Consider the following 20,859-nt stretch of genomic DNA (forward strand, 5'->3'; position numbering starts at 1 on the left):
TGCAAATATCTCAATGCGCCGGCAGAGAGAAAGTCCTATTTGCTTCACACCAACTGGTGGGACCCCGTCGGAATGGTGGACGGCGTACACAGCTGCCCACGAGGACCCACAGGAGATTAACTGGAGAGAATTCAAGGACAGTTTCAGGAAGCACCATGTGCCAGAAGGAGAAGTGAAGCTGAAACGCAGGGAGTTCTTGGCATTAAAGCAAGGCTCCAGGTCAGTGCGCGAGTACCTCACCAAGTTCACGCAGCTGTCTCGCTACGCCCCTGAAGATGTGAACACGGATGAGAAGAAGCAAGATTGCTTTTTGGAGGGTCTAAACTCGGGACTCAATTACTCTCTATCGGTCTGTGAGTATGCAAGTTTCCAGAAGCTGGTGGATAGAGCATTCATTCTGGAAAAGAAGGAGCAGAATATAAATGAAGAACGCAAGAGGATGATGCCTGGACAGTCTTCAGGCAGCAATGTCCGTCCCCGTTTCAACCCACCCCCTCTAGGACAGGTGTATCGTCAGTCTGGCCAGAACCAACAACAGAGAGCACCTAACCAGGCTGCAGGGACCTTTAATCAGCCAAAGCAGCAGTTCCAGCAGCAGCAACGCCCGACTAATCAGGCCTCACGCCCGGTGAACCAGAATCAGCAGCAGCAAGGCCGCACTGGCCAAGGGACCAATACCATTGGCCCATGTTTCAGTTGTGGGAATTTTGGACATCTCGCTAATAGGTGTCCTCGGAAGCAGCAGGCTCAAGCAAACCAACAGCAGCAGAATCGCACCGGAGGGCAGCAGCAGCAGCAATCTCGTCAGAACTTCATGAGCGGGCGAGTCAACCACGTCGCAGCAGAGGATGCTCAAGACTCCCCAGATGTGGTGCTTGGTATGTTCCCCGCCAACTCCCACCTTGCTACAGTCTTATTTGATTCCGGAGCCACACACTCTTTTGTTTCAACTAAGTTCGTAGAAAAACACAAGCTGCCCATAGCCGTAATGAAAAGCCGATTGTTAGTTAGCTCTCCAGGAGGAGAGATGGAATCAAGATATGTGTGCCCTAAGATAAACCTGACCATAGAAGGAATAGAGTTTCCTACAAACCTTATCGTCCTGGAATCAAAAGGGATAGATATCATTTTGGGGATGGATTGGTTAGCCAAGTATAATGGAGTAATAGGATGTGCCACCAAGACAGTTCAGTTAACACATACCTGCGGCACCAAGGTGGAGTTCAAGGCCACAACAGAATCTGGAGGAAATGTAAAGATCAACCAAGCCAAGGCAGTAGAAGAAGTCAGGATAGTTAATGAATTTCCGGACGTCTTCCCCGAGGAACTGCCAGGTATGCCACCAGATCGAGACATTGAGTTTGTTATTGAATTAGTACCTGCCACTGCCCCCATATATAAAAGGCCTTACCGTATGGATGCTAATCAATTGGCTGAGCTCAAGGAGCAAATCCAAGAGTTATTAGATAAGGGGTTCATTCGTCCTAGTACTTCACCCTGGGGAGCCCCGGTTATCTTTGTGCCAAAGAAAGATGGAACCCAAAGGATGTGCATTGATTATCGTGCACTTAATGAGGTGACCATTAAGAATAAGTACCCCTTGCCTCGAATTGAGGATTTGTTTGATCAGTTAAAAGGAGCAGGTGTCTTCTCCAAGATTGACCTACGGTCGGGGTACCATCAGCTAAAGATCCGAGCCTCGGATATCCCTAAAACTGCTTTTGTCACCCGCTATGGTCTGTACGAGTTTACAGTGATGTCTTTTGGATTGACCAATGCCCCAGCATACTTTATGTATCTCATGAACAAGGTTTTCATGGATTATCTAGACAAGTTTGTAGTGGTGTTCATCGATGATATCCTGGTCTTCTCGAAGAATGAGGAAGAACACGAGGAGCACTTGAGAATGGTTTTGCAGAAACTCAGGGAGAATCAGTTATATGCCAAGATGAGTAAATGTGAGTTTTGGTTGACAGAGGTGTCCTTCTTGGGACATATCATCTCGGCAGGAGGAGTAGCCGTGGACCCTAGTAAGGTAACAGAGGTTCTAAATTGGAAGCCACCACAGACTGTCTCGGAAATTCGGAGTTTTCTGGGTTTGGCGGGATACTATCGCCGTTTCATAGAGGGATTTTCCAAGATCGCCAAACCAATGACAGAGTTGTTGGAGAAAGGAAAGGAATTCAAATGGACCACTGCACGAGAGGCCAGCTTCCATGAACTTAAGAAGAGACTAACCACTGCCCCAGTGTTAGTTATGCCTGACACCCAGAAGCCATTCTCGGTGTACTGTGATGCCTCGCGGCAAGGGTTAGGGTGTGTGCTAATGCAAGAGGGCCATGTGATAGCCTACGCCTCAAGGCAATTGAGGAAGCACGAGGAGAACTACCCTACCCATGATTTGGAACTAGCAGCTGTGGTTCATGCACTCAAGATATGGAGACATTACCTGATCGGGCAGAGGTGTGAGATCTTCTCTGATCATAAAAGTTTGAAGTATATCTTCACCCAACCTGACCTTAACCTTAGACAGCGTAGATGGTTGGAACTTATCAAGGATTACAACTTAGGAATCAACTATCACCCAGGAAAGGCAAATGTGGTAGCAGACGCCCTGAGCAGAAAGGCTTATGTTAGGATGATGACCCTACGGGAAAGACAGCCTGGACTGTGTAGCGAGTTTGAAAAACTTAACCTGGGTATTGTGTCCAATACAGAAGCAGTTGTGATGGAGGTGGATTCTGCACTAGACCAGGACATAAGAAAAGGTCAGAAGGAAGACGAGAAAATATTGGAGATCAAACAACTCATTAAAAGGGACAAGGCTCCAGGATTTACGGAGGATGAGCAGGGAGTGGTATGGTACAAGGGAAGGATATGTGTTCCGAACATTAAAACTATTCGAGAAACAATTTTAAGAGAAGCCCATGACTCAGCTTATTCTATTCACCCTGGAAGCACTAAGATGTATCAGGACCTCAAGGATCAATATTGGTGGTACGGGATGAAACGTGAAGTAGCGGAATATGTGGCCCTATGTGATACCTGCCAGCGAGTCAAAGCTGAACATCAGAGGCCTGCCGGATTACTCCAACCATTAAGAGTACCCGAATGGAAGTGGGAGGAGATTGGTATGGATTTTATAGTGGGATTGCCCCGAACCCAATCCGGGTACGATTCTATATGGGTTATAGTGGACCGGCTGACCAAGGTCGCTCACTTTATACCAGTCAAGGAGACATACAAGGGGCAAAAGCTCGCAGAATTGTACATGTCTAGGATCGTGTGTTTGCATGGGGTACCCAAGAGGATAGTATCTGATCGTGGTACCCAGTTCACCTCACGATTTTGGCAACGACTGCATGAGTCTATGGACACCAGATTGGACTTTAGCTCTGCCTACCACCCACAGACCGATGGGCAGACAGAAAGAACCAACCAGATTCTAGAGGATATGCTGAGGGCATGCGCCTTAAAGAATGGGAAGAGTTGGGATAAGAACCTCCCTTATGCAGAATTCTCATATAATAACAGTTACCAAGCCAGCCTGAAGATGGCCCCTTTTGAGGCACTATACGGAAGAAAGTGCAGGACCCCACTATTCTGGAATCAAACCGGAGAGAGCCAAGTGTTTGGCCCAGAAGTCTTAAGGGACGCAGAAAGGCAAGTGCAGGAAATCCGGGACAATTTGCGGACCGCACAATCTAGGCAAAAGAGTTATGCCGACAATCGACGTCGAGAGATGATCTTTGAGGTTGGAGACTTCGTATATCTCAAGGTTTCCCCGATCAGAGGTCTTCGCAGATTCAAAGTCAAGGGTAAGCTAGCACCTCGATACATTGGACCCTTCCAAATATTGGAAAGGAGAGGGGAAGTGGCCTATCAACTAAATCTACCACCTCAGCTCTCTGGTGTGCACAATGTCTTTCATATCTCGCAACTGAAGAAATGCCTGAGAGTCCCGGAAGAGCAGCTGCCCATGGAGGAACTGAATATTCAGGAGGATCTTTCCTATTCAGAATACCCGGTCAAGATTCTCGAAATATCTGAACGGGTTACTCGGAACAAAAGGCTCCGGATGTGTAAAGTACAATGGAAACATCACTCAGAAGCAGAAGCTACATGGGAAAGAGAAGATGATATTAAGGCAGAGTTTCCCGGCCTTTTTCCCGATCTTTCCGAATCTCGAGGGCGAGATTCATCCTAAGGGGGGTAGGTTTGTGACGCCCGTTTTCTCTCCGCAGCCCAGCCCAGCGCCATCTGCTTCCAGCCCAGCCCACCCCGCGCGCGCGTCGCTGCCAGAGGGGCCCGCCCGTCAGCTCCTTCGTCCCCGCAGCTCCCGCGCGCCGTATCCGAACCGAACCCGCAGCTGCCGCGCCGAGTCCGATTTCGCCGCGCCGTCCGCCCTACGCGCTGCGCCCCGCAACAACCCGCGCCTGCCTCGCCTATATAACCCAGCAGCGCCGCCTTTTCCCCCCTGCACACGCGCAAAAACCCGAGGAAGCCGAGCGCCATAGCCGCCGTCGCCGAGCCATCCGCCGCGCCAAGTCCTCCCCGCCGCGTCCGAGCTCGCCGCCAGCTTCGCCGAAGCGTGAGGAGCTCGTTTTGCTGCTCGCCGAAGTCTCTCCGCCGTCGGAACCAAGCTCTCACCGATCGCCGGTAATCTCCGCCGCCCTCCTCCGTCGCTAGCATCGCCCGATGGTCCCCGCGGTCAGCTAACCCCCCCTCCGGCACCTTATGTCTCCCAGGAAGCTTCCGCGCCCGTCGATTTCGCCTCTCCGCCGTCGCAGCCGGATCTCCGTCGACTTCCGAGCGCCGCCGCCCGCCATTGTCGTCGCCCGTCGCCGTCAAGACCTCCCCGGCCGTCGACAAGCCCCCGGTGAGCTTCCCCGTGCGCTCCCCGTCCGTTTGCGCCTTTCCCCGTAGAGTTTGGTAGCCCGTAGCGTGGTTTAGCGTGTCTCCGGCGATCCTCCGGCGAGATCCGAGGCGGCGCCGCCGTGTTCCGATCGCCGCCGGCCTGTTTTTCCCCCAATCAATCTCAGCCGTCGGATCCCCTTTGAACGCTCCTGATTAGATCGCAAATACCCCTTCGCAACCCAGTAGAAAGCCGCCACGTGTCCTCTTTAATCCAGTCAGCAGCAGAGACATGTCAGCGCGCCACGTGGATGTCCCTGTCCTACGTGGCAGAGCCCAGTCAGCAGTGGATGCCCAGTCAGCAGCCCAGTCAGCCTGTGACGTCAGCATTGCGCATTAATTAGGATTTTCAGTATAAAAAGAATTCCACCTATTCTCGGAAAATAGGGAGATTTGCAAGGAAACCCCTAGGCTTCACTGTTTTTGCATATAGGCCCTTAGATAGTTCTGGATAATTGCAATTTGGCCCCTGGACTATAGGATAATTGCAATTAGGCCCCTGGATTTTAGGGTAATTATGTTTAGGTCCCTGAACTTTGCACTTAAGCCCCTAGAACTATCTGTTTTACAATTTAGTCCCTGCAAACTTTCAGAAAAGCCCCTGTAGAGTAGAATTAGTGTAACTTTTCCATACGACCTCCGATTTAGGTGATTTTCGCGCCCCCGAGATCGTAGCTGCGTGTACTTTCCGTTCATAGCCTTTTTAGAGTTAGTTTCTCCTGTTTAGTGTGTTGTGCTTAGCTGTTTTGTTATTTCTTTCCGGTGTGTTCTTCGGCTTAGGAGGAGAGCAGAGTGCCAGCATTCAAGACCAAGTTTTCGAAGATTTTGAGCAGCCAACTTACGAAGGCAAGTGTCCTTGATCACCTTGATTTAACCATAGATCATTATAGTTTACTTTTCCTTAGTTGCATGCTTGTCTAATTTTGAATCCCATGAATAGGGTTTACTAGAATTTGTATGGCCATTCCTTGTAGCCTTTTTGGGGTTTTGGGTCTTGTAAAAGGGTAGTCATGCTAGTGCAGTCATGGATTAGAATCATTATGAACTTTGATTAATAACTATGGAACAAGTACTTGGGAGAATTGATAATCTTGTAGTAACTTGAATTTAGGGATCCCAACTGGATGGCTAGTATGTGGTGGAGCTATACAGCAGGGTTTGTGTATGTTCTTGTGTGGGATCCTAAGGACCGGTTCTTGGAGCCTGTAACCTGGCAAAACAGCACAACCATGAGGCCTATATGGGTACGGCCTGGCTAAGTAACTAGTGTTCTTCGCATTCTGTACGCACCAATGGTTGGTTCGGTGGCACAAGAGGGGGTCTCTGCAGTGGATGGGATCCCTGTTAGCGGTGAAACCTTAGTGGGTGCTTATAGATGTGGAGATACTTTGTAACAGCCTTGTAGTGAAACCCCGGCCATACACCCCGGAAGTGTAAGGCAAAAAGGGAATCACGACTCGTGGGTAAAGTGTGCAAACTCTGCAGAGTAAATAACTGATCGATCAGCCGTGCTCACGGTCAAGAGCGGCTTGGACTTCTTCAGGATTAGATGAGAACTTTAAGGGTTGGTTTGGGTAGTCGGGAGGTGGTACTCCCGATGAGTCGGTAGCCGGATATGGGATATCTGGTGAGTCTGGTAGTCGGATGGAATCCGATGAGTTATGTCCTTATATTGTTGGAATAAAATCTAGTAAATAGGATTGCTAGGTTGTCTGAGTCTGTTTTAGCTGAGCATAGTCGCAGTAAATCCCCAAGTTGAACTTTCCTTGTCAATAGCCTGCATGTCATATTTTTCCTCCACTTGCTGAGTACTTTATGTACTCACGCTTGCCTTTTTCCCTACCCTCGGATGCTGCTCAGAAGGTGAAGTCTTCGAGGAAGTCCCGGGCGAGGACGCTGATTTCTAGAAGGAAGAAGGCGTTGATTGAAGACCATGTCCTAGGCTGGTGTTTCCCCCGGACAACGCCTGTGGATGGATGGGTGTTCCGCTGCCAATTGAAGATTTATTAGTATTTTCTTTCAGACCTACGGGTCCTTTTGTAAGGATTGTTTACGTTATTTGAGACACAGTTTATGTTATCACTAATGACGTCGCTGCATGTATGTAAACTTGATCCTGGCATACATGTGGAATACATCTGGTTGTTTCCTTTAAAACCGGGTGTGACAGAAGTGGTATCAGAGCCGTGTTGACCGTAGGACGCAAGCCTAGTTAGAAATGGTCGATATTAAGGACTGAGCTTTGCAAAAAAAAAAGGGGGGTTTTAAAAATTCTTTTACTCCACCAGTGTTATTGTCCTCCCTTCCTTGGCCCTTGTTTATAAATCTTTAAAATGTTTACTGATTTTCACTTCTTCAAAATTTTAGATGGCCCGCACGAGACTGACAGCCCGCAAGCAAGTGGGAGGCTTCACCCCTGCAAGAGCTACCTCAGACGTCACATGGGCACATCAGGCACCTGCAGAGTTCCACACCACCGGACTGCATGCGGGAGAGTTACCCCGCAAACTCTGGTCGATCCTCAAAGGCTTGGGGTATCAGGAGGCCCCGGTCTACAAGGGGGTCAGGACGCCACTGAGCAACAATGGATATTCTTGGATGGTGGAGGTGGCTATCTACGAGAAGATTCCGGATGGCGACGGATGCAAGGTACGGAGGATCCATGCAGCCATCGCTCCGAGGGAGAGTTTTGCTGCCGGGATTGGCGATGCCGCTCGCCAGGCCCTGGCAGTGCTTTGTGCAGAGTACCATGGCATTCTTCAGACCACCCCCTACCACTACTACCCTCAGCGAGCCAGTGGTAGCCTGGAAGTCACCTTCGCCCCCTCCAGCAGAGAAGGTGATGCAAGGTTGGTGGAGCAGGTTCGCTTCACGGATATCCTGACACTGGAGCTGGACGGAGCCCTCGACGAGTTACACGATACACACCTGAGGCTCGCCGAAGCTGAAGCAAGAGTTCGAGATCTGCAAGCAAAGATGTCAGAGGATTCGGAGGAGGAACTCACTTTTTCACAAGTAAACTAGGGTTGAAAATAATTTTACAAATTATTACGCCACATGATAGGAATCTTAATGAATTTTCTCAGATTTTTGGGAATTCTTTTGAGCCTTAAAAATTACTAGAATTTCTAAAAGTAACCATTTTTGGAGTTTTTATTTTGAAACCAAATGGGGTGTTGAGGTGAATCCTTTTAAAATGGATTCATCATGAATTATAGGACATATAGAAAAAGTTTCATGAATTTTAGAGTACGACAACCTCACTGTTCAAATAAAGAAAGCAAAAAGAGAACAATTGAAACCGCAGAAAACACTGTTCATCCGAAAAATATTGTTCACCCGAGTCACACCAACTAATTTGGCGTGACTCAGGCTGCCACGTTGAATCCACGTGTAAAGGTATCGGAGTTTTCGCCAGCGTGACCACTTTAGTCACACCACATTTTGGCGTGATAAAAAGGGCTAGTTCCTGAAAATTTAGATTTCGGCAGGTTATTATTAAAATATTAATTTAAAAAAGGCTAAAATAAAAAAAAGTCCCACGTCCGTCGCATGTCCTCCCTCTCCTGTGCGCCTCCGCCCCAGCACCCATTGGCCATTGCGTCCCGCCCCCGCGCCTTGGCTCAGAGCGTCGCGCCCTTCCCAAGGCCACAGTGTCACCCTCAATCGCATCGTCCTCAACCGCAACCCCTCGGCCCCAGCCGTTACGCCTTTAGCCATCTTCAATATATACTTTAAAAATGTATCTTCTATAATACTATTACAGCATCCTCTTATATTATTACAATATTTTTTATTTTTCTATCTCCAACAGACACCCTATTTCCTACCTTCTACTACTCTTCTCCTCTTCTCGGACCCATAGTCAACCTCTATAAACATTATTGCGGGGTGCTACAGTGTTTTGGCAAATTTGAAGTACCTGATTATCTCTCCGCAACACTGTAGCACTGGATATTGTATCCGCTGGAGAGCAAATTCGAGTGCTATAGTGTTTTCGGGGGTATTGTAGCAGTGGAAACCTCCTCTATTGGAGATGTCTTTAGCCCTCTTCCATCAGAATTAGCTACTTAAAAAACTATTGAAGCTCTTGAATAACTTAGAACTAGTAACAAATACTGATAAAAAATACTTATATTACTGAACAAACTACTTAAACTACTGGCACAACTGACAACTACTAACACAAATTGATGAACAATTTTAACAACTACTGACAAAAAATCATTAACACTACTTAAAAAAATATTAATAAGTACTAACACTATTGACATACTACTGAACAATTACTATAATTTAGAACTACTGACACTATTGAATAACAATGACTACTATACTACTGAACAGTTTTTTAGTGACTTAAAACTGCTATCATACTAAAAATTACTAAACACTACTTAGCAGCACTACTGAACAAAACTACTAACATACTAAACCATCTAAATTAAAAAAAATTACTAAAAATCTACTGAACAATAACTACTACTGAAAAACTAATAAACACTATTGAGCAGGACTACTAAACAAAACTATTGATATACTAAAACATACGAATCATAGAAATTGCTAAAAAGATTTATTGAACGACAACTGCTGAAAAACTATTGAATACTACTGAGTGACACATGTCAGGCACCGGGCGCACTCGATTGGGCAGCCACGTGGCGTTGTGGGCGCATGCTGGTGCGGGTGGGCACACGCTCAGGCAGGGCGAGACACATGGTGGCGATTAGATGTAGACATGGGCGTGGGAGGGATTGAGCTAGACTATATTCGTTGCTAGTCTTCGCCACCATTTCATGAGTTTGTATAGTGGATGGATATTGAGCAGTCATCAGCAGATGTGTTCCTTATTTACAACGAGCACCAAACGTCATGAAGATGATTCCAACAAATGAAAGCAAATAAGAGGAGCGAGGCTGAGCACAAACATGTGAAGGGGGAGCAACGAAAGCTGAGAGAGGAACAAACCCGCCAAAACGAGGAGGCCTGTGAGGCGGGGAGAGATAGAGGAGGTGCGAGACGGCATGTTGGGCTTGTGAAGCAGGACTAGATGCTGCGAGAAAAGAAAAGTATCCCTGATGCACTCAGTAGAGTAGCGATAATAATCAGTTTGTTTATATTCCCTAATGCATATTAGATTTAGAAACGGTATATAGCTAGGCTAATATGAAAATGTACTGTATATGCCATCTTGTCTGTTGTTTCATGAATAAAATTATTATATTCAACTATTCTTCTAAAATGATTCCACATTAGGTTGTTCCGCATATGTCCGGAAAGAATGATGTTTGAAAATTGTTTTCTCCTCGTTAAAGTAATAAAGTTTTTAAAAAGTGTTAAAAAAGTAAAAGCAAATATCGACATTTTGTGTGTCAACAAGCCCCTGTTGGGAAAGCAGGCCGGCCTATCGGCACTCCAGTATGTCTTACGCAGATTGTAGGTTGAAAGAAAACCCAACCTTTTTAGCATTATAACCGTTAGGCAGAGGCAGTCGCCCACCGGAAGAAAACTCCAAGTGAGAGAGAGCGCACAGTGCCCCAGATGATCTCATCTCACAAACGCTCCCTCCTCTCCCCAAAATTTCAAAATTCGAATTCCCTCGTCTCCTCTCCTCGCCTCTCCTCCAATCATTCCAGGAAATGGGCTCCCCTTCCTTCCTTGTCCTTGTATAAATAAAGCCCCCACCTCCCAAACCCTAACACTCCCAATCCCCCCCCCCCCTCACCCGCCGCCGCCTCCTCCTCCACCACCCTTCGCCCAAGATGAGGGAGATCCTTCACATCCAGGGCGGCCAGTGCGGCAACCAGATCGGTGCCAAGTTCTGGGAGGTCGTCTGCGCCGAGCACGGCATCGACGCCACCGGCCGTTACGGCGGCGACTCCGACCTCCAGCTCGAGCGCGTCAACGTCTACTACAACGAGGCCTCATGCGGCCGCTTCGTGCCCCGCGCCGTCCTCATGGACCTCGAGCCCGGCACCATGGACTCCGTCCGCTCCGGCCCCTACGGCCACATCTTCCGCCCCGACAACTTCGTCTTCGGCCAGTCCGGCGCCGGCAACAACTGGGCCAAGGGCCACTACACCGAGGGCGCTGAGCTCATCGACGCCGTCCTCGACGTCGTGCGCAAGGAGGCCGAAAACTGCGACTGCCTCCAGGGTCACTCTCCTTCCTTCCTCTTTTGTCCTTGCAGATTCGCCTTTCCTTTTGATGAGGCTCACGGATCTGATGAATGGACGCTGCAGGATTCCAGGTCTGCCACTCGCTTGGTGGCGGCACCGGCTCCGGGATGGGCACGCTCCTCATCTCCAAGATCCGCGAGGAGTACCCGGACAGGATGATGCTCACCTTCTCCGTCTTCCCCTCGCCCAAGGTCTCGGACACCGTCGTCGAGCCATACAACGCCACCCTCTCCGTGCACCAGCTCGTCGAGAACGCCGACGAGTGCATGGTGCTCGACAACGAGGCGCTCTACGACATCTGCTTCCGCACGCTCAAGCTCACCACACCAAGCTGTAAGTGCTTTTTTTGCCCCTTTGTGTTGCTTTCTTCCTTGCTCCTGTGCCTTGCCTGCTTCGGTTGCTGATGACCCCAACCAACAAACGCAATGGCAGTCGGCGACCTTAACCACCTCATCTCTGCCACCATGAGCGGCGTCACCTGCTGCCTCCGCTTCCCCGGGCAGCTCAACTCCGACCTCCGCAAGCTCGCCGTGAACCTCATCCCCTTCCCGCGCCTCCACTTCTTCATGGTCGGCTTCGCGCCGCTCACCTCCCGCGGGTCGCAGCAGTACCGCGCCCTGACGGTCCCCGAGCTCACCCAGCAGATGTGGGACGCCAAGAACATGATGTGCGCTGCAGATCCACGGCACGGCCGCTACCTGACGGCCTCCGCCATGTTCCGCGGCAAGATGAGCACCAAGGAGGTGGACGAGCAGATGCTCAACGTGCAGAACAAGAACTCGTCCTACTTCGTGGAGTGGATCCCGAACAACGTCAAGTCCACCGTCTGCGACATCCCGCCCACGGGCCTCAAGATGGCCTCCACCTTCATCGGCAACTCCACCTCCATCCAGGAGATGTTCCGCCGCGTGAGCGAGCAGTTCACGGCCATGTTCCGCAGGAAGGCCTTCTTGCACTGGTACACCGGTGAGGGCATGGACGAGATGGAGTTCACCGAGGCTGAGAGCAACATGAATGATCTGGTGTCGGAGTACCAGCAGTACCAGGACGCGACTGCGGATGAGGAGGAGGGCGAGTACGAGGATGACGAGGAAGCTGAGCTCCAGGACTAGTGCAAAATCGACTCTTCCCTAGGTTGAAATTTCAATGGAGTACTACCAAGTGTTGTTTAGGTTAATACCCAAGTGGGGTACTATGTTTAATTAATTTCACTCACTGTCATGTCATGTCAAGTCATGTGTCTGACTACTAGTAGTAGCAGTAGTGGTATTCTGTTAATACCATCTTGTTTCCAATTGCAGATGGTCTGTCTGTTTACTGGTTGGTATCTGTTCATTTCCTTGTCGATTTGATTGTATTATGTATGCTGCTACACATGTTCTAGTGCAGAGCTGTTCTTTTCCTTGTCGATTTGATTGTATTATGCTATGCCCTATGCTTTTGTGGTCTGGTAGTACTCCAACAGCTGCTCAACATGCTCGAGTACTACCAGTACCAGAATGACACGCTGGTCCAATCATCAGCCACTCCAGAAAACCTTTCAGGCAGTCTAGAGAACCTTCCCAGCCAAGATTATTTCACCAAGCTTCTTCCACAAAGTACAGAAGAACTTCCAGCGATGAACACAACCTCTGGTTGTGCACTGCTCAAAACATCGATACAGATCATAATTGATCAACAGAAATCAAAAACAACGTTAACACTTAAAGCTATCAGAAACCGCCCAAGATATAGATACTAAGCCATTCCTACAACTTTCAGAGATACTTTTGGTGATACGTAACAGCTGAGCTATCTAAAACATCTACTTCAGAGGAAAATGTATTGCAGGTTGAGCTAAATCACCTACAGAGAAGCTAAGTTAAGCCACCGCAAGCAAGGGCCTTCGACTCATCCTGCTCCACTGCAGTGCAGGATGAGAATCGGGGTGATGTGCACTCTCCCATATCGCCAAGGGTATCCTGAGAATTGCCCTGTCATCACCGATGGTAACCTGCCAACTGGGTTCATGGATTCTCCCGTCGCCAACAGTAACTTGAGCTCCCATCACCAATGCAAACCTGAGAACCAATAGGATCCTGAGAATTGGGTTCATCTGTGCTCCCAGTGCCAATGGAAACCTGAGAACCAATGACATCCTGAAAATAGATGATGACAGGGCAATTCTCAGGATGGTCAGAGTTGGGTTGGGTCAGCATGGTCCATCACCACCTCAACTGTTTGTTCTCCTTTGGCATCTATCTATCTACTACTGCTACCACTAGTACCCCGCTAGCAAATTCTCTAAACAAAACAAAGATGCTTCTGCCTTTTGTTGTAGGGTACCAACAAACACAGTGAGGACAGCAACGCTACAAACGAGTTCGTTTTCATTCTGCGCAACCAACCTCAGCCAAACCACAAACTTTCAGGTTTTATTCAGTAGCCACCAAAATTTTCGCCGTTTCACAGTTCTTATCCAAGCTTACCATGCGTATCGACTAAAGAAACACTAAGTTTAACAACCGACCACATATACTCTTGTTGAATGACACACTACCAACACTTGATATCTTTCGTACCATTGACGTATGGATGAAGAGTAAAAATGTTGTGATTACCAAACTCATATTTCTCTTATTTTTCTCAATCAACAAATATTTTAAATTAACGCTTCCGGATGACGATCAAAATACTGTGAAACAGATGAAATACCCGTCGGAAATGTAGCTTGAGTAATGAACAGCAGTCAGTGCCTTAGAATTGCTACCAGAACAAAATAAGGCAAAGAGTCCCGCTTCAAAATAAGCAGACCTTGATATGCGTGCAACAGAAATCACTATGCATAATTTGTTTGAGAAAGTTGGTTGTCCCATCCGCTTTCTTTTGTCGTAAGGGTTTTTAGCCAATTTTTTCTTTTAAAAAAAGAGTACGGTTTATATGATTTTAGATCTAGTTTCTCTCATAAACTGTATCAACTCCACTCTTCTAATATAATCCATCACTTTGTGGCTCTTGGAAGCTTTAGTAGCTTTAGGAAAAAAAAGATATACGTGCAACAGAAACATCTTTTTACTGCCAAAGCTCCAGCTTCCGTAGAGGCCAGGCCAGGTCAGGCTCCAATCAGCCAAAATTTCAAAAAATTTCAGTCAACTCATAGGATTCTGCAGTGCAGCAGACATAAGCGAACACGCAAGATCCCGACAACATTTTGCGCTGTCGTAACCCCTAGCTCGTGGCCCAAACCCAACGCTGTCAAACAAATCACTATGCATAATTACAACACCAGGAACTTCACTGTGCACAACTGGAACGGGCACTGCATTCCACAAAGCCTAACAGTAGATTAATGGACACTGTCAGTACCAATGTGCCTTCAGTTCAAAACTTCAAAATGCAGTCAGAACTGCAAATTTGAAATGCACAATCAAAATGAACATTAAGCTCAGAGATGGGATACTAAAATCTTTGAAATGATTTTACATACAGAAGCGATGGCCAGCTATTTTTATTTATATTCTTCCTGTTGGAACATGGAACTGGCTTCTAAAATTTTCTACTTGACATTTCAACAGTACATTATGGCCTTACTGCTTGCTAAAGGCTAAAGACTAGAAACTACATGCAATCTCCATCCTATGAACAAGAAAAAATTGCCCCTTTAATAAAAAAAAAATGATCATGAAGCCAAATCATGACTGATGAATGATGTTACACACAATAAGAACCACAGGTTTTTATTATATTTTCCCCAGGGTTCTTCATGCTTCAACCGCTCACACCCTATACTCTTCCAATGGGAGAAAAAGGTGGGTCGAGCAGAACAGATGGAGGCGCCTTTTCTCTCCTCTTCCTCGGCTTCTTCTCTTCTGCTGTGACTGCTTCAATCAGGTGCCTCACATCCTCCTCAAGGAGCATCTTAAGTGAGCTGGAATAGAGCTTGTGCTTGCCCTTCTCAAGACTGACGGCCATCGAAGCTTCAGAACAGTGCAACAGAGAAATGCAAACTGAGAATGCCTGTAACGCTGATAACCGCGCATGGAAATCCACCAAAAACTGTCCTTTCCCATTGGCCTTCATGGAAAGGGCAGGGAGCTCTTCTTTGCTACCCTGTTTGAAAAATGAGTGCACATGACAACTGCTCTTGTTTGTAGTATGATCAACATATGGATGGACTAGATTGCATAAGCATATAATCGTCAGTAAAATGAGCTTTATGACCCAACACCGTACTTGTTGTGCTTAATATTTATAGTATGCTTGCAAAGGCCTAAATTATTGAGTTCTAGGCTATAAGCCAATAGAAAACTTGAACGTTATGCCTAAGCCGGTCATATGGTCAACAAATTTTTTTTCTCGAACCGGCAAGAGAGCTGCCTGTCATTGAATTAAGAAGGAATAAAAGTAGTACATGGTGATATGGTCAACAAATGATTTTATGGCTAGAGCGAATGACCGCAAAAAAACAAGTGGGTCTGAGGATAATTGTCCTGAGCAGCAAAGTATTAGTTACTTCTACAATACATTTAGATCATTTTTGGACTCTCTTTTGGGACATCACAGTGTCCTTATAAGCAATCATAAAGTAAATTACCAAAACAAAAATCCATCAATATGGGGATTGCGTAGTGTACCTGAACGAAGAGCTCCATAGGATGCTTCGCATTTATCGTTATAGACTCAGCCCAGTTATTATCATATGCATTGCCAAGGACAACAATGGGACAAGACATGTCCCATCCGCCACAATCACAGCCTCCACCATACCTCCATCTATCTAGCAAGGGTGATGGGGTGGCTTCATTGTCGCTCGGTAAACCATGTAGTCCACTATGTGTAATCACTTTGACAGTACAAGGAGATGAACCATTCTTCATTTCTTTGGACTTAACTTTATGAAACGGAACCTGGATTACAGTTGCCGCAATCTCCAAATGAGGATAAAGATCTTCTTCAGACCATGGGCAAGATGTTGATACATCTGAGTTATTTCTTGCATTCTTTTGCTGGTCCATCAGATTAATCCTCCGTGGAGATTCACCAGAGATTGATTTATCAAGGACACTGCACAGTGGCGGTTGAGTGGTCTCTGTGCATTGAGTCTTCTCCTCAACAACACGCCTTGCATGAGCAATATCATACGAAACAAACTCGTTGACGACGGAGTTATTCACCGTACCATCTTTTCCAACTTCAGAGCATAGATAAGAAGAAACCTGCACCTGGCCTACAATTGGGGGTGAACACCAACCTCCATCTTTGGAGATCCTTCCAGCAGCGCTTGATCGCTGACGACCACTATGGAAGGTGTAAATAGAGTTCAACTCATTCCCAGTTTTCCAACTCCTGGCAGAAATGGATTCTTCAGGGTCCTTGACACAAAATTCAAAAACCTGTATACCATTCCTGGAATCCAATTTAAGAACCGCTTGAAGATGAGCAGGTGACAAAGCAGATTTGATATGCTGTATCTCTCCATTTGGTTGGCAATTAGATGCTTGTTCAGTTCTTGAAAAATCACTCAGCAATGATTTGCGGGATATGGGTTTTTTCCTGCTAACAGGCACAGTTGAGTTGGGGTCTCCCTTTTCCATGAGAGATGGGCTCCTAAGAGATTTGGACTTCATGATAGGGTCCAGAATCTTCTTGAAGGGGCTTGATCGAGCTTTAGTGTTGCTCTCTATGCCATGCTGAACATTTTCAGATGGAGGGGTACCATCAAAGGAGCTTACTTTCACTGACATGGACTTAGAACTGCTTGCTGAATCTCTCTCCCTCTCACCACAGTTATTCTCGCTAGGACATCCACTGGTCTTGAGTTGGTAATTTGTTTCTCCACTGGTCTTGTGTTGGCAATTTGTTTCTGTACCTTTACCTGACTCAACGTCTAGCAAATGAGCAGCTGCATTTCTGCAGGAGCCCTTTGTGAGCTCTTTCTCAAGAGAAATCTCCAAGAAACCATTACCTCCATCATTTTTCAACAAGGTGCAGTCCAAGCGTGGTCGGTCTAGCTTAAAATTCTCGTCAGGTAGCTCCCGGAATGAAAGATCCAGAAAGTCCCTCGATGCTCGATGAATCCTACGATTAGTTTCCACAGAAGACTTAGTCCCTGACCTCCGATTCTGGTGGGAATGCAGGTAAGCTCCACTTGTGCTAGGCTGGGAGGTTGAGTCGACAATATCGAAGGACAGAAACGCATCCCCGTCAAATGCAGAATCTATTTTCCTCCTGCCCTCCTGGATTTTTCTGATTCTGCTAATTTCACTAGAGCTCTGGTACATAGAACCACGCTTCCCCATGATGCTTTGTTCTGCATTTGTATCGTGGCTTCTTGTTGGCAAGCTCTTGCAGTGGAAATTTGGGATGCGGTCCAGGCGTAACTCCCCTGAGTTGCTCTCTGAGCATTTCAACTGACTGTATCTTCTGCTTCGACTCTCATTTTCTTCACTGATGCAGTGGGAGGACTGCAAAATTTCAGGACCTGCTCCCAATCTGGAATGATTCTCGCATTTCAAGCCAGCATCATGCTCCATAGATGAAACCTACCATATGAGCACATGATGTAAAATTAGACTCCATGAAATGTGATGCAGAGCATTGCCAAAAGAGGGGATGGAATATTTTGTTAGGACATGTCTTTCTTTTACTTTCAAGTTGCACATAGCGAATTCCTCTAAAATATTCCCATTTGTTTTAGTGGAAACATGCACATTGTGGCATCAGCTATTCAACTCTCAATTCTCAACCAGAGATTAAGCATCATGGATAACCCTTGAGCAACAAAATAGACAGAAATAAGAAAAAGGAGAGCATAGAAAACGGGAAACGAATGAGCAGCATATACATCAGATCTCTTGTTCTGTTTGACGGTATAGAAGTATCGAATATAAACAAATGAAAAGATAGAGCAAAACTATGAACTCCAAATTCCAAAAGCTCCCAGTGTGCTCCAATACGGTGCCCAGAGAAACAAGTTTTCTCCCTTTGGACAAAACAATTCAGGCTGTGCACACCAGATCTCACCAAAGAGCCTAAAGATTACCAAATAAATACTTGAAAAATGAGGCAAACATTGAAGGATAACAAACACAAAGACATTTTTTTTCCGCTCAAATAGTGTCAGGGATGATACGCAGTACTAACATCGATTAGAAAACAGAAACCACGCTATTTTAAACTCCAAATGAACCTGCTACATTCAGGGGGGAAATCCCATCTTTCGTCACGGAAGTGCAGAGAGACTCAGATTTCCGCGCTCAAATCATATTATTGCAACCTAAATCTCTTCTATGTGAAAAAAAAACCCAACAGTACCACATCTGCAGCATCTCGCACACATTAAAAATCCCATCTTTGCCGCAGAATCCCACCTCCCCCAAATCCCTAACTCAGCACTTGAGACACTGCAAAGAACAACAGGGCCTCTGCAGTCTAGCGCCACTCCGGAAGTGGTAGAAGCAAGAAGCGCCATTACCTGGGGAGAAGCTTGCCGCCGGGAATCAGATCAGCACGTGAAATGGGGACAGACTCCCCTCTCTTCCTCACCTCCCCCTCATGGAGCACAAGGGCATGGGGGAAGATGCTCGTGTTCCTCTACTCTGGCTCTCACAGTACCACTACCACTGCACTTGGCGGCTGGGCTGCCTGCTGAGGTATACTAATACTGGCACTAACAGGTAACAGTAACCTCCTTGTGCTGAGGCGAAAGCGAAAGCACAGGGCGAGAGAGAGGGGGGTAGACAGAGGAAAGAAATACGAGGGACAGTTCCTCCAGGGATCTTCTCCTCCGGCCGCTCATTAGACCACAAAATGATTAATTAACACCTTTAACTAGGATAGGAGGGAGTAATTTACTGGCTAGTAGCATTCTTTGACGACGATGGGAGGATTTACCGTTTTGCCCTCTTTGGGCCGTTTGTCAGTCATAGCCTCGTAGGGCTGTTTGCTTGGTTGGCATGGTTCACATACGTCTTTAAAAAAAATGTAGATTTTAGGTATATATATATAACCCTTTTCCACATCCTGCCATTGAATAGTTCTTGTTCTTGGACTATATGCTAGAACTTTATAGCTTATAGCTTTGTTGTATTAAAAAAACGCAGCAAATATTAATCGAGCATGGATTCTTTCTCCAGTAACGTTTCCACGTGTGATGGCGATCGTGGCACAATTGCGCCACTGCCTCATATGGTTGCAAAGAAGGGCAAAGGAAAAGATGTGCGGGATCTTGTTGATCTACCACAAGATTCTCTCGACCTCTCCGAATCAAAAAAAAAAAAAAAAAGAAGAAGAAGGGGAGAAGCATCTAAGTATCTATCTAACGGTATCGATGTTAATGGCAGGCGAAGTAAATTTTTGAAGGCCAGATGCCTTGGTAGGAGAAGTAACCACCTAATAAATTGTGTTTAACTGTCTATACGGATGCCAGAATTAGGCTCCCGTATCTGTACATCCATGAGTACATGGTGGTGGAGGCAATACGATAAAATGGAAAAAAAATAATCTAAAATTAGATAATATATGTGACCGTATTTATCGAAATAGATAATATATCATCGTATTTATAATTTTAGCATCCGTATTTGATACCTTATTTATCAAAAACTGACTTTCGGTACACTGTAAACAAAAAAAATGCAGATCCGGACATATTTGACACATGAGGTACCAAATATGACACTATAACCCATATTCAACATCTCATATGCCGAAAATCAGGTGTATTCAGTACACGAGGTGCCGAATATGGGACACAGTGTCATATTCGACTCCTCGTATATCGAATATGGTCTGTCACTTCGGTGCATGCGGCCACGTCCTGCTTTTATAGTGTCGCCGTTGTTTTGGTGCTTTCCTTTCGACGCGAATGGCCGGCAAGCATGCATGTTGTTTTCTTTTGCATGTCGGTACATCGTTTTGTTGCTGTCGGTGCTTTCGGTGCATCACCTGTAGCCCGCTACAAAATGAGGAGTGAGGAGGAATGGTAGAGGCGAGTAGCGGAGCGTGAGGTAAGGAGTAGCAGCGCAGCGCGAGGCGAGGAGGGGCAGCATCGCAAGGAGATGAGGAGCAGCAACACGAGGAGAGGAGGAGCAGCAACGCGAGATCAGTAATAGTAAGTACTTAGATTATGTAGGTAATTAATATAGATTAATAATAATAATTAGAGTAAGTAGATTGTTTAAGCCGATCAATTAGATTTGATAAATTATATTAAGTTGATAAATTAGAGTACTTAGATTATATATCTGATTAATACTTAGATTAGTAATAGTAATTAGAGTAAGTAGACCGATTAATCTGTTAAATTACATTTGTTAAATTATATTAAGTTGATAAACTAGAGTATTTATATTATTTGAATAGTTTGATTATACTAATTTAATTAGTCAGTGTAATTATATTATTGACTTAGTTTAATTAGTCAGTGTAATTATATTGATTATATGAATTTAATTAGAAGACGACGAAGATCAGCGAACCTAAGGGGTACAAGGGCACCTTATACTATTCAACCAGAAAATGACGAGGTCGATGAGGACAATGATTTTATGCCACCAATATCTCGACGTTCTAGCAGTAATATAGGAGAATGTTCAAAGAAAATTGCAAGAGGACGTTCACGCACCATATCGATATGGCGTACGACCAATAAGAAAATATGATGTGCTCCTACTGTGATAGCTCAAGATGATGACAAGGACAACGATTTCATATCACAATGACCCCTCCCTCCGAGGCCTTCATCTCTGGAGGACACTGATGACCCTAAATATTATGGTGGATT

The 20,859-nt window shown here is 46.2% G+C and overlaps 2 protein-coding genes across 2 annotated transcripts; one reads left to right on the forward strand and one right to left on the reverse strand.

Annotated features, from left to right (window-relative positions):
- The first annotated feature begins 10,632 nt into the window (after window positions 1-10,632).
- On the forward strand, window positions 10,633-12,504 carry LOC133911348 (tubulin beta-2 chain). The gene is made up of 3 exons (XM_062353552.1): window positions 10,633-11,073; window positions 11,160-11,429; window positions 11,529-12,504. Exons 1-3 carry the CDS (start codon window positions 10,680-10,682, stop codon window positions 12,206-12,208), a joined length of 1,344 nt encoding a protein of 447 aa, XP_062209536.1. The 5' UTR covers window positions 10,633-10,679; the 3' UTR covers window positions 12,209-12,504.
- A 2,052-nt stretch (window positions 12,505-14,556) lies between these two features.
- On the reverse strand, window positions 14,557-18,856 carry LOC133911349 (uncharacterized). The gene is made up of 3 exons (XM_062353554.1): window positions 18,550-18,856; window positions 15,710-17,617; window positions 14,557-15,185 (listed from the first exon to the last, which is right to left on the reverse strand). The coding sequence occupies exons 2-3, from the start codon at window positions 17,606-17,608 to the stop codon at window positions 14,859-14,861; spliced, it is 2,226 nt and encodes a 741-aa protein (XP_062209538.1). The 5' UTR covers window positions 17,609-17,617; window positions 18,550-18,856; the 3' UTR covers window positions 14,557-14,858.
- Window positions 18,857-20,859: the final 2,003 nt, after the last annotated feature.

Source organism: Phragmites australis, chromosome 3 (assembly GCF_958298935.1).
Source record: "Phragmites australis chromosome 3, lpPhrAust1.1, whole genome shotgun sequence".
Classification (NCBI taxonomy): domain Eukaryota; kingdom Viridiplantae; phylum Streptophyta; class Magnoliopsida; order Poales; family Poaceae; genus Phragmites; species Phragmites australis.